A 21372-nucleotide genomic window follows, 5' to 3' on the forward strand; every position below is an offset into this window, starting at 1 on the left:
TGTTGCTGCTGTTGCTGCTGCTGTTGCTGCTGCTGCTGCTGCACACATCGTCTGATCTCCAGTAATAAATTGGCTCAGACTCGGGGGATGGGGACTCAACACCACCAACATTCCCGCGTCACTACACTCACAAGCATCTCTCTATGTACAATACCATCCAGTGTTCTCCTTCGACGAATCGCGCGGCGGCACTGGCCGCCCTACCCCTCCAAGCAAAACCCAGGAAAAGTCGGAGGAATGAGGTTTTTCCATGCAAATTACACTGAGAACTGTGTGTTTTGCCAGAGAGTGGAGGGCGGCGAGTCTCGTCTCGCGTCCAGAGGGGGTTTGTGGTCTAGGAGAACGGAACATAAACATAGTCACGCACAGTTCCTCCTCCCCCATTTCCCAGCCTGTCTCGTGTGTGTGTGTGATATGGTATGATACCTCGGGGTCACTGACCTGACCTTCTTGAAGGGAGGGGGGGGTGAGGTGACAGCCCCGTGACCCTTTGGATAAGGCGCTGGTCAATTTAATACTATTATGATCCATTAGCTTCGACTGTATTAAACTTGGGCAAGGTGGGCATGACTTCACCACAGCAATACAGTTCCCCCACGCATGGTGAAATTATTCTAGGTCAGCAGTGGCCACAGTCTTAATCGTTTTAGCACGCGGCTAAACCTTCTGAAAGAAACGCTCTAAACCCTCTCATGACGGCGATAAAAGTTCACCGAGCTGTCTTTGTGGAAGAAAACATTCCCTTCCTCGTAGGGGAAAAATAAAATAAATTAAAATAGATTCTATCACGACCATGATGAAAAATACTGAGAATGGGAGCACCCACGCTTAATCCGAAGTATAAAGGACCCAGATTAACTGACTGTATTTAAGAGATATCCAGACTCATGATAAGACTTCATGTCTACCTGAAAACACGGACGAGTCATCTTAGGGTAATAAAAGGCTTTACGGATTATAGGACACATCTGGACTTGTATCTCTGAAAAGAATTTATAAAAAAAAAAAATCTCTCGCTAGAGTTTCCGAGAGCCTCTGGAGTCGATTAGAAGATTCTGACGTCGAACGTAGATTTATAGAATTGATTAGGGATTCCTGGGCTATGTAAACTGTTTACGAACACGCAGGAGAGGAAAGAATATCTTAAAAGTGTATATTCTTAAGGCTCTATTTGTTATCCTCAACAGGGATTCTTTTAATCAGAAAGCTTTCTATTGCATATATGTAAAAAACTTATATTTGATATCTATTGTTTAATCTTAAAATGAATTTCAAGAAGTGGGACAGAAATGGTGTTAAGCAATCATCATTTCTAAAACCATATGAAAGAAACCAAATCGCAAGAAAAAAATCGCGGAGTCGAAGCGAAGAACTTTAGCTGGAGTTCACGACGAGCTTCGACCAATATTTCCCCGGGAAGAACCGGAGACTCGCTCGCCTATTTCCGGATCACACACACACACGAGAAACCCAGACCACAGGGGGTGGAGTCTTAAATTTATTGGCCGGAATCAAGGGCGTGTTGGCGAAGCGTAGCCATTGCTCAATGATCTGTTGAACACGGCCTCATTGGGAGGTCCGTGTGTACCTGGACCCTTGCAGACATGACCTCTCAAGGTGGAGGGGAATGTTCAACCAACCTCCATCACAGCTTGATGTTTACCTTGCTAACACAGTACTTGTATTAAGACGCAAACTAGTATATTTAATCTTTTACGACAGAGACATTAGGTACTTGGGGGGGCTTATCGCAGGCCAAATTAATTAAAAATGTTTAAAAAATTTGTTTTATTATGTTCTTTAAAAAAAATCTAAATCCAGAAAGAGAGCAGAAAAATAAACCTCGAGATCAGATATGTGGCAAGAAAATACATTAGAGAGCAAGATGTGCTCTTTAACTTTGTTGTGGCCAGTGACAGGAATATCTGGCCAGACGACACACACAAAATAAAACGGAGATTATTATTTCAGGAACCTGAAATTTGAAACTTAGTTTTGAGAATGTGGAGATAAGCAAGACTGAGTAAATCAACCTGGAGGAAGAGGAAGACTTACTGGAACACACCTAAGCTACACGAAGGGGGGGGGGGAAGGTCTACGCTAAAAAAAAAAAAAAGAATTATTGAGCTAAAGTCAGACTTTCTGAAGGGTATTAGCTTAACTGTTAATAATACTTGAACCTAAAATAAGAGGATCTGAAAGAGGTAAGAGAGTTCAAGAGTGAAGAGAATCCAAGGTGCCAGAAACAGCATTTTAAAAAACACAGATTTATTATTATTATTATTAGAAGAAGAAGAAGAAGAAGAAGAAGAAATCAAAGCTAAACCCGCATAGGTTATTCAGCACAAGGAATGGTGGAGGCTCGATCTTTCGTCCGCTAAACGCAGCCACTAACAGGCTAGAACGTGACGTGATTATGTTAGCAAAGTTTATATTGTAGAGTTCTAAGATGTTAAATGAGAAGTCACGCTACCCTGGCTGGAGCAGTTAATAACTAACCTCTGAGTTAGAGAGGAAACATCAGATGACGTTTGGGTTCGTCCGGCACAGACCGAAACGTCCTCTTTTAAAGTGTTCTCTTCAAATTCTTTTCGCTGTATATTCAGTGAGAGATTAGAGAGAGACAGACAGACAGATAGACAGAGAGAGAGAAGCAGACAGAGGGAGGATAGTGACGAGAAACCTGCAAAATAGGGCAGTTTTGTTCGCCAGGAAAAACAATCTCCAGAGGCTGGTCGTGGTCGAATGACGGCCCCGCGCTCATAAATCGTACCTACGCAAGATCAAGCGAAGGTGCATCAGACACCAGAGAAGAAAAAATAAAACGTAGCTTAAGTAAAAGAGAGCAGAAAGGCTCGTTCCAATGTAGGTCCAGGTGAAAAATTCTGAAAACGGGCAAAAAATGATTAAAAATACAAGCTAGTTAATATTAAGGAAATGTGTGTGAATAACGTGTTGATATCTTTGGGAAAATACACAAAATGGAATTCTTACACACAGTGATAGGGCATCCAGAGGTGATCAGACATCGAGAGGTCTTAAAGACACAGTGGGGGATATCTGAAGGTCTTCAAGACACAGTGAACGGATATCTGGAGGTCTTCAAGACACAATGAAGGGATATCTGGAGGTCTTAAAGACACAATGAAGGGATATCTGGAGGTCTTAAAGACACAATGAAGGGATATCTGGAGGTCTTCAAGACACACTGAAGGGATATCTGGAGGTCTTAAAGACACAATGAAAGGATATCTGGAGGTCTTCAAGACACAATGAAGGGATATCTGGAGGTCTTCAAGACACAATGAAGGGATATCTGGAGGTCTTCAAGACACAATGAAGGGATATCTGGAGGTCTTCAAGACACAATGAAGGGATATCTGGAGGTCTTCAAGACGCATTGAAGGGATATCTGGAGGTCTTCAAGACACACTGAAGGGATATCTGGAGGTCTTAAAGACACACTGAAGGGATATCTGGAGGTCTTAAAGACACACTGAAGGGATATCTGGAGGTCTTAAAGACACACTGAAGGGATAACAGGAGGTCTTCAAGACGCATTGAAGGGATATCTGGAGGTCTTCAAGACACACTGAAGGGATATCTGGAGGTCTTCAAGACACACTGATGGAACATCAACAGGTTTTAAAAACTTGCACGGTTGCAGGAGCCTGTGATAACACTGACCAACCTTGTATTGCAACAACTTGAGGCTACATACAAGTGTTACCTTTAGAGGGAATCTTGCACTTGTAAGTGCCTGAGGTTACACACAAAAGTTACCGTCACAAGGATTTTGCACTTACGAGAACCTGATCTTACATAAAAGTGTTACTTTTAGAGGGAACCTGCACTTAAGAGTACCTGTGAGGCTACATACAAGAGTTACTGTTACAGGGGGACCTGCGATACAAGTACCTGAGGTTAGACACAAGAGTTACACTTACAAGGCACCTGCTTTGACAAGCAGCCGAGGTTACATTCAACAGTTACGCTTACAAGGGACCTGCGATACAAAGGCTTTGAGCTACGCTTCGTCAAACCTTTACCACCGAGCATTAAGTTACCCACCTGGCCAAGATGACCCTTAAGGGGACGCAGACAGTCATATAAGAGAACAAGAATAATAATATAGGAGAAATTTAAGAGGCGAGAATGATCCTGAAAAAACTAATGTGAGTAAGAGGAGGAATATAAAATACACACAGGCATATGTACAGCAGGCTACACAGATGATAAACAGAGGGACAGTAAGGGAGGACACGGGACACAGGGAGGAGTTGAGGAGGGGTGAAGGGAGCAGACGAAGACAAATGAAGGGATAAGGGGGGAAAGGTAGGGAAGGAGAAGACACAGAGAGAAAGAGAGGGGAGGATCAAGGAAAGGATAATGGACATATTAGATTATTGACAGATTGTATAAAACGGGTTATGGGACATGGGAAAGGAAGTAGTGAAAATAGGAGGAGTTAGTGAGGTGAACAGAGGAGAATGGATATCTAGACAAAGGAGGAGGATAATTACTTGGAGATATTAGATCTGGTTAAGGGAAAAAAAGGTATAATACATGAGAATTATCTCTATATAAACAAGGCACAATAATCAATGAAATGGATGCAATGTATTAAAATTATAATATATACAATGTATCACTTTATATATATATATACATATATAACTTATAATTATACACAAAATGCGTAAATATAAAAATGTATGAATGAAATAAAAATAGGTCACACTGTGAGACATAAAACCCATTGAGACTGGACAAGAGTAAACAAATTAGGCTTAAAAAATGTATAGGAATGAGTCATACTGTAGGCTGTGGCTATGGCACTTGTGTGATGGGTGCCTGGGGGCCTCCACGCTCTGGTCTGGCTTCAGAGCGAGCACCCACTAAGTGGCATTCTAAGTGATGAGTGCCACTCATGAGGTCAGCCTCCACTGAGATGAAGCTAGAGGCATGTCGTACTTATCTCACTGTTCAGGTACTCTCACCGGTGTTGAGGTGATGATGATTAGTGTGTGTGTGTGTGTGTGTGTGTGTGTGTGTGTGTGTGTGTGTCGTAGCAGAGTTATGCTCGTGGTGTCCCGGTTTTCAATAATTTGCTCATCACATAATTCTTTAAAATTTCCACTGGCTGTGCCATTTAAAACTTTTTCTTTTAATTCATTCCATCTGTCAGTTACTCCTTTTATTGCAAGGAAAACTCCTGTTATCCATTCCACTCTCCACTGTTTCCTCAACTAATAACTGTGTCCTCTTGTTATCCCTGTATCCGGAACAAAAACCTCTCCCCTTTATGTAATCTTTTATGTCCTTTTACAGATTAATATGTACCGTATTTTCCGACATATAAGGCGCACATTTTTCCTCACACAAAAAGATTTGGAAATCAACCTGCGCCTTATATACTCAAGGTCAGAGTCAAGGGTAGGCTTTGGGTTGCATTTTAGGGTAAAATAAGAGGGTAATTAGCCTTTGAATATCATTACTGATTTACCGTTATAATAATATTGTCGTGCGCCTTATATGCGGGAAAATACGGTAAGTTATCACGTCTCCTTGCCTGCCGTCATCCAGCGCGGCCATTTTAAGTGTCTTCAACCTTTTATCAGAACTTATACTTCTTAACTCTGGCAGCCATTTTAAAACTCATCTCTGGACATTTTCCACCAAATATTCTCCATGTTTCTTCAAAGTCTGGCCACCACCACACAAACCAGCCATTTTTCCTCTAATATAAGTTATAAACAGCCTTTTTAAACATTTCTCCATTCATATATTTGAAAATTCGACGATGATACTTTCGAAATCTTGTCACAGTCTATATTTTTCAGATGGCCTGATTTCTCTCTTTCCCGTCTCCAATACATGACATTTATCTACATTAAATTCCATGATCCATCTATTAATCTATTTAGCCAATTTATCCGGATCATCTTGTGAAGGTTACCCATCGGTTTTTTAATATGAGATTTTTACATCAACTAGAAACATTTATATAATGTTTATTGCTCCTGGTAAATCGCTCATGTAAATTAAAAACATTATTGGAGCAAGTACAGATACTTATGGCACCCGAATAATGACGTCTGTCCGTGCAGACATCTTTTCCTCTTATAACTATTCGTTTCACCTTCCATTCCTCCTAAATGTTTGAAGTTTTCAAATTAATCTGTCACGGATGACACCATCAAAGAATTTCTTACAGTTTAAGTAAATGCAATCTGCTCATCCATTTCATGCTTCAGCAATTTCCGTAACTATGTTATAATAAATGAAGGGAATCGGCACACTTGATTTTGTTGTCCGGAACCAAAACTATTTGATAGATAGTTTGTTTTTTTTATTCTCAACGTGTTGACGCAACTTTGCTCGAATGTTTTTATCCAATACTTTTGACAACTTGACACTTGTGTGTGTGTGTGTGTGTGTGTGTGTGTGTGTGTGTGTGTGTGTGTGTGTGTGTGTGTGTGTTGTACAATGTGTGACAGTGCAGTATACATTATACTGTACACGTCTTAATGTTTTTCTCAACAGTGAATTAAGGACTTTTCAAGGCCAAGAAACATTTCAAAGTGAATGTGGTGTAAAGAGCACATGTTGCAGAGAGCACATGGTGTAGATAACACATAGTGTAGATAACACATGGTGTAGATAACACATGGTATAGATAACACATGGTGTAGAGAGCACAGATAACCACTGCTGAGAAAGTGGAGGGAGCACCAACAGGGGTGAACACAGGGAGAGTGAGAGGTGAGCTTCACTTATGTAGTGAACAACTCCCACATATAAGAGGTAAGATAGCCTCAGATGAGACGGTAACTGTACATCTCTTTCCAGTAGAGAAGAAGCATCCAAGCATCATATTAGATTTCATGATGCATTAAATTTCATGCATATGATGTGAGTAATTGTGAAAACTAAAAAAAAAAAGTTTCTGATAATGCATGTCAAGTACATATTTCAATGAGTTAGTGCTTGTGATATATATATATATATATATATATATATATATATATATATATATATATATATATATATATATATATATATATATATATTGCCATATGCATAATTTATTTTATTTACTATTTATTGTGAGGTTTGAATAATAATTCCTGATAATTCCATACTAACTTATACAGGCTACGGATTACTGAAGTTAAAAATGAACTACTGAAAAAAAGACAATAAATATTATCACTTAAGGGAATATATATATATATATATATATATATATATATATATATATATATATATATATATATATATATATATATATATATATATATATATATATATATATACAGGGGAAAAAATCATCAATTTTTTTTTAGATATATACATATTTATATTATTTAATCATTGAGGAGGGAGGGAGGAGCTCACTATGAGTGAACGAGGTAGAAGGTTACTGTACTTAAGAAGGTTTCTAGGAACTGGGGAAGTAAAGAGAAGTACAACTTACATGAGCTTGGTAACAACGCCATCCAGACCTCCTCGATCATGCTGTGGGCAGAAAACAAAAACACAAGTCAGAATAAACATAAAGGTAGGTTGGTTTTTGTTAACACTAATATAAAAAAAACTATCTTGGCTGTAGGAGAGGTCTTTTAAGTTTGTGTTTCACCTGTATACTGAGATGTTTACGTCTCTTGGCGTATGTATATGCGCCTCTCTGTGTATGACATACTGACATATTTGTGTCTCTCTGTGCATGACACACTGACAGATATGTGTCTCTCTGTACATGACACACTGACAGATATGTGTCACTATATATGACACACTGACAGATATGTGTCACTATATATGACACACTGACAGATATGTGTCACTGTGTGTATGACACACTAGGCCTTTCGTGTTACAAACAACATATCATCAGGAGCTTGCAATGTTCCAGTAAAGAGGATGAAATCCGCGCAAACACGTTCAGAGTGAGCGTTTTTACTAGCAAAAACACATCATGAGGAGCTTGCAATGTTGCAGAAAAAAGGACGAGGTCCAAGCAAACACGATCACATGAAGCGCCCTTACTGGAACAACGGCGCTTCATGTGATGTGCATATGGACTTCAGAAAAGCTTTTGACACAGTCCCACATCGGAGAATATAAATATATAGTAGTGTGTATATAAATACATTATATATATCATATATGTATATAATATATATATATATATATATATATATATATATATATATATATATATATATATATATATATATATATATATATATATATATATATACATTTATATATATATAAATTTATACACAGAGATATAAACACTATTATTATTATAATCCTACTACTACTACTGCAAATATTACTACCACTAAAATAATAATGATTACTATTAATAATAATTCTTATAATCACTGTAAAGCGCTAAATCCGTATGGATCATACAGCGGATGGGAAACGGGTGTTGGGTGGATAATGAGACTTAATCAGAGGAAGAGGAGTGATGCGTAATACAAAGACAGAACAACCCGAAGGGGAAATGGCTCTAATTCCCCGGATCAAGAGCTGCTCACCAGCATCACCTATGTAAAACTGAAATCAATAAACAGAGGCAAGATCTCATGCCTCTCCTCAAGCTTATAAAGTTTTGCAATAAGCTGTGCAATATTGTTTTGTGGGTGACCTTGACGGCAGCGGCAGCTTAGCTGTGATTGGATGGCTGCAAGATTGCCAATAACCAATAAAAATGTTGAGGCAGGATAATGTGGTGGAGTGTAAGTGCATCAACCAGCCAGCCAGCCAGTGGTGGAGTGTATCAACCAGGCAGCCAGCCAGCCAGTGGAGGAGTGTATCAACCAGCCAGCCAGCCAGTGGTGGAGTGTATCAACCAGGCAGCCAGCCAGCCAGTGGAGGAGTGTATCAACCAGCCAGCCAGCCAGTGGTGGAGTGTATCAACCAGGCAGCCAGCCAGCCAGTGGAGGAGTGTATCAACCAGCCAGCCAGCCAGTGGTGGAGTGTATCAACCAGGCAGCCAGCCAGCCAGTGGAGGAGTGTATCAACCAGCCAGCCAGCCAGTGGTGGAGTGTATCAACCAGGCAGCCAGCCAGCCAGTGGAGGAGTGTATCAACCAGCCAGCCAGCCAGTGGAGGAGTGCATCAACCAGCCAGCCAGTGGAGGAGTGTATCAACCAGCCAGCCAGCCAGTGGTGGAGTGTATCAACCAGCCAGCCAGCCAGTGGAGGAGTGTATCAACCAGCCAGCCAGCCAGTGGTGGAGTGTATCAACCAGCCAGCCAACCAGTGGTGGAGTGTATCAACCAGCCAGTGGTGGAGTGTATCAACCAGCCAGCCAACCAGTGGTGGAGTGTATCAACCAGCCAGTGGTGGAGTGTATCAACCAGCCAGCCAGCCAGTGGTGGAGTGTATCAACCAGCCAGCCAGCCAGTGGAGTGTATCAACCAGCCAGCCAGCCAGTGGTGGAGTGTATCAACCAGCCAGCCAGTGGTGGAGTGTATCAACCAGCCAGCCAGCCAGTGGTGGAGTGTATCAACCAGCCAGCCAGCCAGTGGTGGAGTGTATCAACCAGCCAGTGGTGGAGTGTGTCAACCAGCCAGCCAGCCAGTGGTGGAGTGTATCAACCAGCCGGCCAGCCAGTGGTGGAGTGTATCAACCAGCCAGCCAGCCAGTGGTGGAGTGTATCAACCAGCCGGCCAGCCAGTGGTGGAGTGTATCAACCAGCCAGCCAGCCAGCCAGTGGAGGAGTGTATCAACCAGCAAGCCAGCCAGTGGTGGAGTGTATCAACCAGACAGCCAACCAGTGGTGGAGTGTATCAACCAGCCAGTGGTGGAGTGTATCAACCAGCGAGTGGTGGAGTGTATCAACCAGCCAGTGGTGGAGTGTATCAACCAGCCAGCCAGCCAGTGGTGGAGTGTATCAACCAGCCAGCCAGCCTGTGGTGGAGTGAATCAAACACCCACCCAGCCTGTGGTGGAGTGTATCAACCAGCCAGTGGTGGAGTGTATCAAACAGCCAGCCAGGCAGTGGTGGAGTGTATCAACCAGCCAGTGGTGGAGTGTATCAACCAGCCAGCCAGCAAGTGGTAGAGTGTATCAACCAGCCAGTGGTGGAGTGTGTCAACCAGCTAGCCAGCCAGTGGTGGAGTGTATCAACCAGCCAGCCAGCCAGTGGTGGAGTGTATCAACCAGCCAGCCAGCCAGTGGTGGAGTGTATCAACTAGCCAGCCAGCCAGTGGTTGAGTGTATCAACCAGCCAGCCAGTTGTGGAGTGTATCAACCAGCCAGTGATGAAGTGTATCAACCAGCCAGCCAGCAAGTGGTGGAGTGTATCAACCAGCCAGCCAGTGGTGGAGTGTATCAACCAGCCAGCCAGCCAGTGGTGAAGTGTATCAACCAGCCAGCCAGCCAGTGGTGGAGTGTATCAACCAGCCAGTCAGCCTGTGGTGGAGTGTATCAACCAGCTAGCCAGCCAGTGGTGGAGTGTATCAACCAGCCAGCCAGTGGTGGAGTGTATCAACCAGCCAGCCAGCCAATGGTGGAGTGTATCAACCAGCTAGCCAGCCAGCCAGTGGTGGAGTGTATCAACCAGCCAGCCAGCCAGTGGTGGAGTGTATCGACCAGCCAGCCAGCCTGTGGTGGAGTGTATCAACCAGCCAGCCAGCCAGTGGTGGAGTGTATCAACCAGCCAGCCAGCCAGTGGTGGAGTGTATCAACTAGCCAGCCAGCCAGTGGTTGAGTGTATCAACCAGCTAGCCAGCCAGTGGTGGAGTGTATCAACCAGCCAGCCAGTGGTGGAGTGTATCAACCAGCCAGCCAGCCAATGGTGGAGTGTATCAACCAGCTAGCCAGCCAGCCAGTGGTGGAGTGTATCAACCAGCCAGCCAGCCAGTGGTGGAGTGTATCGACCAGCCAGCCAGCCTGTGGTGGAGTGTATCAACCAGCCAGCCAGCCTGTGGTGGAGTGTGTCAACCAGCCAGTGGTGGAGTGTATCAACCAGCCAGTGGTGCATTGTATCAACCAGCCAGTGGTGGAGTGTATCAACCAGCCAGCCAGCGAGTGGGGGAGTGTATCAACCAGCCAGCCAGCCAGTGGTGGAGTGTATCAACCAGCCAGCGAGCCAGTGGTGGAGTGTACCAACCAGCCAGCCAGCCAGTGGTGGAGTGTATCAACCAGCCAGCCAGCCAGTGGTGGAGTGTATCAACCAGCCAGCCAGCCAGTGGTGGAGTGTATCAACCAGCTAGCCAGCCAGCCAGTGGTGGAGTGTATCAACCAGCCAGCCAGCCAGTGGTGGAGTGTATCAACCAGCCAGCCTGTGGTGGAGCGTATCAACCAGCCTGTGGTGGAGTGTATCAACCAGCCAGCCAGTGGTGGAGTGCATCAACCAGCCAGTCAGCCAGTGGTGGAGTGTATCAACCAGCCAGCTAGCCAGTGATGGAGTGTATCAACCAGCCAGCCAGCCAGTGGTGGAGTGTATCAACCAGCCAGCCAGCCAGTGGTGGAGTGTATCAACCAGCCAGCCAGCCAGTGGAGTGCATCAACCAGCTAGCCAGCCAGCCAGTGGTGGAGTGTATCAACCAGCCAGTGGTGGAGTGTATCAACCAGCCAGCCAGCCAGTGGTGGAGCGTACCAACCAGCCAGTCAGCCTGTGGTGGAGTGTATCAACCAGCCAGCCAGCCAGTGGTGGAGTGTATCAACCAGCCAGCCAGTGGTGGAGTGTATCAACCTGCCAGTGGTGGAGTGTATCAACAAGCCAGCCAGCCAGTGGTGGAGTATATCAACCAGCCAGCCAGCCAGTGGTGGAGTATATCAACCAGCCAGCCAGCCAGTGGTGGAGTGTATCAACCAGCCAGCCAGCCAGTGGAGTGTATCAACCAGCTAGCCAGCCAGCCAGTGGTGGAGTGTATCAACCAGCCAGTGGTGGAGTGTATCAACCAGCCAGCCAGCCAGCCAGCGGTGGAGCGTACCAACCAGCCAGCCAGCCTGTGGTGGAGTGTATCAACCAGCCAGCCAGCCAGTGGTAGAGTGTATCAACCAGCCAGCCAGTGGTGGAGTGTATCAACAAGCCGGTCAGCCAGTGGTGGAGTGTATCAACCAGCCAGCCAACCAGTGGTGGAGTGTATCAACCAGCCAGTGGTGGAGTGTATCAACCAGCCAGCCAGCGTGTGGTGAAGTGTATCAAACAGCCAGCCAGCTAGCCAGCCAGCCTGTGGTGGTGTATCAACCAGGTAGCCAGTCTGTCGTGGAGTGTATCAACCAGCCAGCCAGCCAGTGGTCGAGTGTATCAACCAGCTAGCCAGCCTGTGGTGGAGTGTATCAACCAGCAAGCCAGTCTGTGGTGGAGTGTATCAACCAGCCAGCCAGCCAGTGGTGGTGTGTATCAACCAGCTAGCCAGCCTGTGGTGGAGTGTATCAACCAGCCAGCCAGTCTGTGGTGGAGTGTATCAACCAGCCAGCCACCCTGTGGTGGAGTGTATCAACAAGCCTGCCAGCCTGTGGTGGAGTGTATCAACCAGCCAGTGGTGGAGTGTATCAACCAGCCAGCCAGCCAGTTGTGGAGTGTATCAACCAGCCAGTCAGCCTGTGGTGGAGTGTATCAACCAGCCAACCAGCCAGTGGTGGAGTGTATCAACCAGCCAGCCAGTGGTGAAGTGTATCAACCTGCCAGTGGTGGAGTGTATCAACAAGCCAGCCAGCCAGTGGTGGAGTATATCAACCAGCCAGCCAGCCAGTTGTGGAGTATATCAACCAGCCAGCCAGCCAGTGGTGGAGTGTATCAACCAGCCAGCCAGCCAGTGGAGTGTATCAACCAGCTAGCCAGCCAGCCAGTGGTGGAGTGTATCAACCAGCCAGTGGTGGAGTGTATCAACCAGCCAGCCAGCCAGTGGTAGAGTGTATCAACCAGCCAGCCAGTGGTGGAGTGTATCAACAAGCCAGTCAGCCAGTGGTGGAGTGTATCAACCAGCCAGCCAGCCAGTGGTGGAGTGTATCAACCAGCCAGTGGTGGAGTGTATCAACCAGCAAGCCAGTCTGTGGTGGAGTGTATCAACCAGCCAGCCAGCGTGTGGTGAAGTGTATCAACCAGCCAGCCAGCTAGCCAGCCAGCCTGTGGTGGTGTATCAACCAGGTAGCCAGTCTGTCGTGGAGTGTATCAACCAGCCAGCCAGCCAGTGGTGGAGTGTATCAACCAGCTAGCCAGCCTGTGGTGGAGTGTATCAACCAGCAAGCCAGTCTGTGGTGGAGTGTATCAACCAGCCAGCCAGCCAGTGGTGGTGTGTATCAACCAGCTAGCCAGCCTGTGGTGGAGTGTATCAACCAGCCAGCCAGTCTGTGGTGGAGTGTATCAACCAGCCAGTCACCCTGTGGTGGAGTGTATCAACAAGCCTGCCAGCCTGTGGTGGAGTGTATCAATCAGCCAGCCTGTGGAAGAGTGTATCAACCAGCTAGCCAGCCTTTGGTGGAGTGTATCAACCAGTCAGCCAGCAAGTGGTGGAGTGTATCAACCAGCCAGCCAGTCTGTGGTGGAGTGTATCAACTAGTCAGCCAACCTTTGGTGGAGTGTATCAACCAGCCAGCCAGTTTGTGGTGGAGTGTATCAACCAGTCAGCCAGCCTGTGGTGGAGTGTATCAACCAGTCAGCCAGCCTGTGGTGGAGTGTATCAACCTGCCAGCCAGTCTGTGGTGGAGTGTATCAACCAGTCAGCCAGCCGGTGGTGGAGTGTATCAACCAGTCAGGCAGCCTGTGGTGGAGTGTATCAACCATTCAGCCAGCCTGTGGTGGAGTGTATCAACCAGCCAGCCAGACAGTGGTGGAGAGTATCAACCAGTCAGCCAGCCAGTTGTGGAGTATATCAACCAGCCAGCCAGCCAGTGGTGGAGTGTATCAACCAGCCAGCCAGCCAGTGGAGTGTATCAACCAGCTAGCCAGCCAGCCAGTGGTGGAGTGTATCAACCAGCCAGTGGTGGAGTGTATCAACCAGCCAGCCAGCCAGCGGTGGAGCGTACCAACCAGCCAGCCAGCCTGTGGTGGAGTGTATCAACCAGCCAGCCAGCCAGTGGTAGAGTGTATCAACCAGCCAGCCAGTGGTGGAGTGTATCAACAAGCCAGTCAGCCAGTGGTGGAGTGTATCAACCAGCCAGCCAGCCAGTGGTGGAGTGTATCAACCAGCCAGTGGTGGAGTGTATCAACCAGCAAGCCAGTCTGTGGTGGAGTGTATCAACCAGCCAGCCAGCGTGTGGTGAAGTGTATCAACCAGCCAGCCAGCTAGCCAGCCAGCCTGTGGTGGTGTATCAACCAGGTAGCCAGTCTGTCGTGGAGTGTATCAACCAGCCAGCCAGCCAGTGGTGGAGTGTATCAACCAGCTAGCCAGCCTGTGGTGGAGTGTATCAACCAGCAAGCCAGTCTGTGGTGGAGTGTATCAACCAGCCAGCCAGCCAGTGGTGGTGTGTATCAACCAGCTAGCCAGCCTGTGGTGGAGTGTATCAACCAGCCAGCCAGTCTGTGGTGGAGTGTATCAACCAGCCAGTCACCCTGTGGTGGAGTGTATCAACAAGCCTGCCAGCCTGTGGTGGAGTGTATCAACCAGCCAGCCTGTGGAAGAGTGTATCAACCAGCTAGCCAGCCTTTGGTGGAGTGTATCAACCAGTCAGCCAGCAAGTGGTGGAGTGTATCAACCAGCCAGCCAGCCTGTGGTGGAGTGTATCAACTAGTCAGCCAACCTTTGGTGGAGTGTATCAACCAGCCAGCCAGTTTGTGGTGGAGTGTATCAACCAGTCAGCCAGCCTGTGGTGGAGTGTATCAACCAGTCAGCCAGGCTGTGGTGGAGTGTATCAACCTGCCAGCCAGTCTGTGGTGGAGTGTATCAACCAGTCAGCCAGCCGGTGGTGGAGTGTATCAACCAGTCAGGCAGCCTGTGGTGGAGTGTATCAACCATTCAGCCAGCCTGTGGTGGAGTGTATCAACCAGCCAGCCAGACAGTGGTGGAGAGTATCAACCAGTCAGCCAGCCAGTGGTGGAGTGTATCAACCAGCCTGTGGTGGAGTGTATCAACCAGCCAGTGGTGGAGTTTATCAAGCAGCCAGCCAGCCTGTGGTGGAGTGTATCAACCAATGAGCCAGCCAGTGGTGGAGTGTATCAACCAGCCAGCCAGCCAGTGGTGTAGTGTATCAACCAGCCAGCCAGCCAGTGGTGGAGTGTATCAACCAGCCAGTGGTGGAGTGTACAAACCAGCCAGCGATGGAGTGCATCAACCAGCCAGCCAGACAGTGGTGGAGTGTATCAAACAGCCAGTTGTGGAGTGTATCAACCAGCCAGTGGTGGAGTGTATCAACCAGCCAGTGGTGGAGTGTATCAACCAGCTAGCCAGCCTGTGGTGGAGTGTATCAACCAGCCAGCCAGCCTGTGGTGGAGTGTATCAACCAGCGAGCCTGTTTTGGAGTGTATCACCCAGCCAGCCAGCCAGTGGTGGAGTGTATCAACCATCCAGCCAGCAAGTGGTGGAGTGTATCAACCAGCCAGCCAGCAAGTGGTGGAGTGTATCAACCAGCCAGCCAGCCAGTGGTGGAGTGTATCATCCAGCCAGCCAGCAAGTGGTGGAGTGTATCAACCAGCCAGCCAGCAAGTGGTGGAGTGTACAAACCAGCCAGTGGTGGAGTGTATCAACCAGCCAGTGGTGGAGTGTATCAACCAGCTAGCCAGCCTGTGGTGGAGTGTATCAACCAGTCAGCCAGCCAGTGGTGGAGTGCATCAACCAGCCAGCCAGCAAGTGGTGGAGTGTATCAATCAGCCAGTCAGCCAGTGGTGGAGTGTATCAACCAGCCAGCTAGCCAGTGATGGAGTGTATCAACCAGCCAGCCAGTCTGTGGTGGAGTGTATCAACCAGCCAGCCAGTGGTGGAGTGTATCAACCAGCCAGCCAGCCAGTGGTGGAGTGTATCAACCAGCCAGCCAGCCAGTGGTGGAGTGTATCAACCAGCCAGCCAGCCAGTGGTGGAGTGTATCAACCAGCCAGCCAGCCAGTGGAGTGCATCAACCAGCTAGCCAGCCAGCCAGTGGTGGAGTGTATCAACCAGCCAGTGGTGGAGTGTATCAACCAGCCAGCCAGCCAGTGGTGGAGCGTACCAACCAGCCAGTCAGCCTGTGGTGGAGTGTATCAACCAGCCAGCCAGCCAGTGGTGGAGTGTATCAACCAGCCAGCCAGTGGTGGAGTGTATCAACCTGCCAGTGGTGGAGTGTATCAACAAGCCAGCCAGCCAGTGGTGGAGTATATCAACCAGCCAGCCAGCCAGTGGTGGAGTATATCAACCAGCCAGCCAGCCAGTGGTGGAGTGTATCAACCAGCCAGTGGTGGAGTGTATCAACCAGCCAGCCAGCCAGCGGTGGAGCGTACCAACCAGCCAGCCAGCCTGTGGTGGAGTGTATCAACCAGCCAGCCAGCCAGTGGTAGAGTGTATCAACCAGCCAGCCAGTGGTGGAGTGTATCAACAAGCCAGTCAGCCAGTGGTGGAGTGTATCAACCAGCCAGCCAGTGGTGGAGTGTATCAACCAGCCAGTGGTGGAGTGTATCAACCAGCAAGCCAGTCTGTGGTGGAGTGTATCAACCAGCCAGCCAGCGTGTGGTGAAGTGTATCAACCAGCCAGCCAGCTAGCCAGCCAGCCTGTGGTGGTGTATCAACCAGGTAGCCAGTCTGTCGTGGAGTGTATCAACCAGCCAGCCAGCCAGTGGTGGAGTGTATCAACCAGCTAGCCAGCCTGTGGTGGAGTGTATCAACCAGGAAGCCAGTCTGTGGTGGAGTGTATCAACCAGCCAGCCAGCCAGTGGTGGTGTGTATCAACCAGCTAGCCAGCCTGTGGTGGAGTGTATTAACCAGGCAGCCAGTCTGTGGTGGAGTGTATCAACCAGCCAGCCACCCTGTGGTGGAGTGTATCAACAAGCCTGCCAGCCTGTGGTGGAGTGTATCAACCAGCCAGCCTGTGGAAGAGTGTATCAACCAGCTAGCCAGCCTTTGGTGGAGTGTATCAACCAGTCAGCCAGCAAGTGGTGGAGTGTATCAACCAGCCAGCCAGTCTGTGGTGGAGTGTATCAACTAGTCAGCCAACCTTTGGTGGAGTGTATCAACCAGCCAGCCAGTTTGTGGTGGAGTGTATCAACCAGTCAGCCAGCCAGTGGTGGAGTGTATCAACCAGTCAGCCAGCCTGTGGTGGAGTGTATCAACCTGCCAGCCAGTCTGTGGTGGAGTGTATCAACCAGTCAGCCAGCCGGTGGTGGAGTGTATCAACCAGTCAGGCAGCCTGTGGTGGAGTGTATCAACCATTCAGCCAGCCTGTCTGGAGTGTATCAACCAGCCAGCCAGACAGTGGTGGAGAGTATCAACCAGTCAGCCAGCCAGTGGTGGAGTGTATCAACCAGCCTGTGGTGGAGTGTATCAACCAGCCAGTGGTGGAGTGTATCAAGCAGCCAGCCAGCCTGTGGTGGAGTGTATCAACCAATGAGCCAGCCAGTGGTGGAGTGTATCAACCAGCCAGCCAGCCAGTGGTGTAGTGTATCAACCAGCCAACCAGCCAGTGGTGGAGTGTATCAACCAGCCAGTGGTGGAGTGTACAAACCAGCCAGCGATGGAGTGCATCAACCAGCCAGCCAGACAGTGGTGGAGTGTATCAAACAGCCAGTTGTGGAGTGTATCAACCAGCCAGTGGTGGAGTGTATCAACCAGCCAGTGGTGGAGTGTATCAACCAGCTAGCCAGCCTGTGGTGGAGTGTATCAACCAGCCAGCCAGCCTGTGGTGGAGTGTATCAACCAGCGAGCCTGTTTTGGAGTGTATCACCCAGCCAGCCAGCCAGTGGTGGAGTGTATCAACCATCCAGCCAGCAAGTGGTGGAGTGTATCAACCAGCCAGCCAGCAAGTGGTGGAGTGTATCAACCAGCCAGCCAGCCAGTGGTGGAGTGTATCATCCAGCCAGCCAGCAAGTGGTGGAGTGTATCAACCAGCCAGCCAGCCAGTGGTGGAGTGTATCAACCAGCCAGTGGTGGAGTGTACAAACCAGCCAGTGATGGAGTGCATCAACCAGCCAGCCAGACAGTGGTGGAGTGTATCAACCAGCCAGTGGTGGAGTGTATCAACCAGCCAGTGGTGGAGTGTATCAACCAGCCAGCCAGACAGTGATGGAGTGCATCAACCAGCCAGCCAGACAGTGGTGGAGTGTATCAACCAGCCAGTGGTGGAGTGTATCAACCAGCCAGTGGTGGAGTGTATCAACCAGCTAGCCAGCCTGTGGTGGAGTGTATCAACCAGCCAGCCAGCCTGTGGTGGAGTGTATCAACCAGCCAGCCTGTTTTGGAGTGTATCAACCAGCCAGCCAGCAAGTGGTGGAGTGTATCAACCAGTCAGCCAGCCAGTGGTGGAGAGTTTCAACCAGCCAGCCAGCAAGTGGTGGAGTGTATCAATCAGCCAGTCAGCCAGTGGTGGAGTGTATCAACCAGCCAGCCAGCCAGTGGTGGAGTGTATCAACCAGTCAGCCAGCAAGTGGTGTAGTGTATCAACCAGCCAGCGGTGGAGTGTATCAACCAGCCAGCCAGCCAGTGGTGGAGTGTATCAACCAGTCAGCCAGCCAGTGGTGGAGTGTATCATCCAGCCAGCCTGCAAGTGGTGGAGTGTATCAACCAGCCAGCCAGCAAGTGGTGGGGTGTATCAACCAGCCAGTGGTGGAGTGAGTGTATCACCGTAAAGAGGTGACCAGAACCTTCAGTAGTGACTAGAACCTACAGATAGGCTCCAGACTCCACTGTTGCCAAGACTAATAGGCTCCAGACTCCACTGTTACCAAGACTAATAGGCTCCAGACTTCACTGATGCCAAGACTAATAGGCTCCAGACTTCACTGTTGCCAAGACTAATAGGCTCCAGACTCCACTGTTGCCAAGACTAATAGGCTCCAGACTCCACTGTTACCAAGACTAATAGGCTCCAGACTTCACTGTTACCAACACGAAGACTCTTCAATCTGCATTGTCGCCAATACAAAGAGGTTTCAGAATGGACTGACTTCCTGACACATTCAATTTCAACATTTTCCGCCTTTTGCCAGGTTTCCCCCCCCCACACACACACGCACACACACACGCACACACACGCACACACACACGCACACGCACACGCACACGCACACACTGAAAGAACGTAAGGGAAACTGTAGCAACAGAAATATCAAACAAGAGTAAAACGGTCAGCGTTACTTCCAAAATTCAAGGAGAGCCCGAAAGCCCCCAGATCTGAAATACCATGAGGTTTCAAGACCTCTCTACCCAGGGGCTTCAAAATCCTCGCAAAATTCACATTAACACCCTCAAGCTTTATCACTTCCGAGACTAATGCATTTGAACACCTCGAGGACCACAAAGCTTGAACTGCAAGCTTGAAGAATCTCTCATCTTGAAGCTTAATAGGATCTCGAGGCTTATATTCCAAGCCTGAAGACTCATTTTAAAAACTTCAAGATTTTAGAAGCTAAAATTTCATTTAGAAGACCTCAAGTACTTCCCAGCTTAAATTTCAACTGGAAGACCTTAAGGACTTCAAAGCTTTAATTTCTAGCGTCAAGACCTTGACTAGGAGCGAGTGGGTCTGCCAGCCTCCAGCAGGAGGACCTGCAAACACATAGTTCCCATTAGACGAGTGACCAGATATAACGCGACATTGCACTCCAGCACCACACGAGGTGACTCAATACTCCTGCACAATGTGAAGTTGATACCTCTCACTTCACCAGGTACTGGTCACTCAATACCCCAGTACTACACGAAGTTGAATACCTCTCACATCACCAGGTACTGGTCACTCAATACCCCAGTACTACACGAAGTTGAATACTTCTCACATCACCAGGTACTGGTCACTCAATACCCCAGTACTACACGAAGTTGAATACCTCTCACATCACCAGGTACTGGTCACTCAATACCCCAGTACTACACGAAGTTGAATACCTCTCACATCACCAGGTAATGGTCACTCAATACCCCAGTACTACACGAGGTTTAATACCTCTCACCAGACACCCGTCAGTATCAACACACTACATCGGTGACGGAGAGATATATCTCTATGAACCACCAGGGGTTGAGGAAGCTTCCGTCAGGAACCTCCAGCAGGAAAGGTCAAACATCCGGCAGACACACACACACACACAGCAGGGGTCAATGCCCCTGGCGAGCAATAACCCTGTTTACCCTGCAGACCCACCTCGTCAATCATACCACACACGTCACACAGTCACAAACCATACCCCCGGCCGGGATTGAACCCGCGGTCATAGAGTCTCAAAACTCCAGCCCGTCGCGTTAGCCACTAGACCAGCTAGCCACAATAAGATTCATCCAATTAGGTAGAAATATACCTAGTTGGATGAATCTTATTGTGGCTAGCTGGTCTAGTGGCTAACGCGACGGGCTGGAGTTTTGAGACTCTATGACCGCGGGTTCAATCCCGGCCGGGGGTATGGTTTGTTTGCAATCGTGTCATTACGATTTCTTAAGTCACACAGTCACATGATGTAGCATGATCCCATATCACACTAATATACACCTCTTAGAGAAGACCGTCATCGTAACCAACGTTTCACGCTGGGTAGAACTTTATTAAGTCATGGGCGAAACGTCTGTAATAAAGGTTCACCCTACCATGTCTGCCACTCTACAAAGGATAAAAAAAAAAAGGCAGATCTAAAACAAGGTTTCGTCCTTAGCATATTTCACTAGTGAACAATTCCGGTGTCTTTATTTCATAGTTTAGTCCAGGGGTGAGGAACCTTTATACGCTGGAAGGCATCATTAAATTTAGTTCTAATCTAATAATTCATTCATACCCTAGAAGACTGCAGGTCCCCCCACCCCCACCCCCACCCACCCCTGGTTTAGAACACTCGGTTCGTGTTTGCATTCCGTTTACGCAAGAACATAAGAAATAAGGAACACTGTAGCAGGTCCAAGTCACCTACCGGCCTAAGCCACTGGCCGGTAGTCAGATCCAAGTCACAGCCACTTTAAGAAGGAAGGAACAACATTCAGATTATACCAGTATAGAACAACAACACTACCATTCATCAGTACAGAACAACAACACTACCATTCATCAGTACAGAACAACAACACTACCATTCATCAGTACAGAACAACAACACTACCATTGATCAGTACAGAACAACAACACTACCATTGATCAGTACAGAACAACAACACTACCATTCATCAGTACAGAACAACAACACTACCATTCATCAGTACAGAACAACAACACTACCATTCATCAGTACAGAACAACAACACTACCATTGATCAGTACAGAACAACAACACTACCATTGATCAGTACAGAACAACAACA

At 48.0% G+C, this 21372-nt stretch overlaps 1 protein-coding gene across 20 annotated transcripts in view; it reads right to left on the reverse strand.

The window, feature by feature from the left end:
• Positions 1-21372, reverse strand: part of unc-13 — a 1383522-nt gene that overhangs the window by 204621 nt on the left and 1157529 nt on the right. For 17 of the 20 annotated variants that reach the window (XM_070092069.1, XM_070092068.1, XM_070092067.1 and 14 more), the window contains 2 exons: positions 7481-7521; positions 4072-4086 (listed from right to left, as the gene is read on the reverse strand). In XM_070092069.1, the coding sequence (XP_069948170.1) occupies positions 4072-4086; positions 7481-7521 (56 nt within the window). The remainder of the gene's footprint in view (positions 1-4071; positions 4087-7480; positions 7522-21372) is intronic. The other 3 variants (XM_070092059.1, XM_070092053.1, XM_070092051.1) reach the window with 1 other exon arrangement.

The sequence above is a fragment of the Cherax quadricarinatus genome, chromosome 38 (assembly GCF_038502225.1).
Source record: "Cherax quadricarinatus isolate ZL_2023a chromosome 38, ASM3850222v1, whole genome shotgun sequence".
NCBI lineage: Eukaryota > Metazoa > Arthropoda > Malacostraca > Decapoda > Parastacidae > Cherax > Cherax quadricarinatus.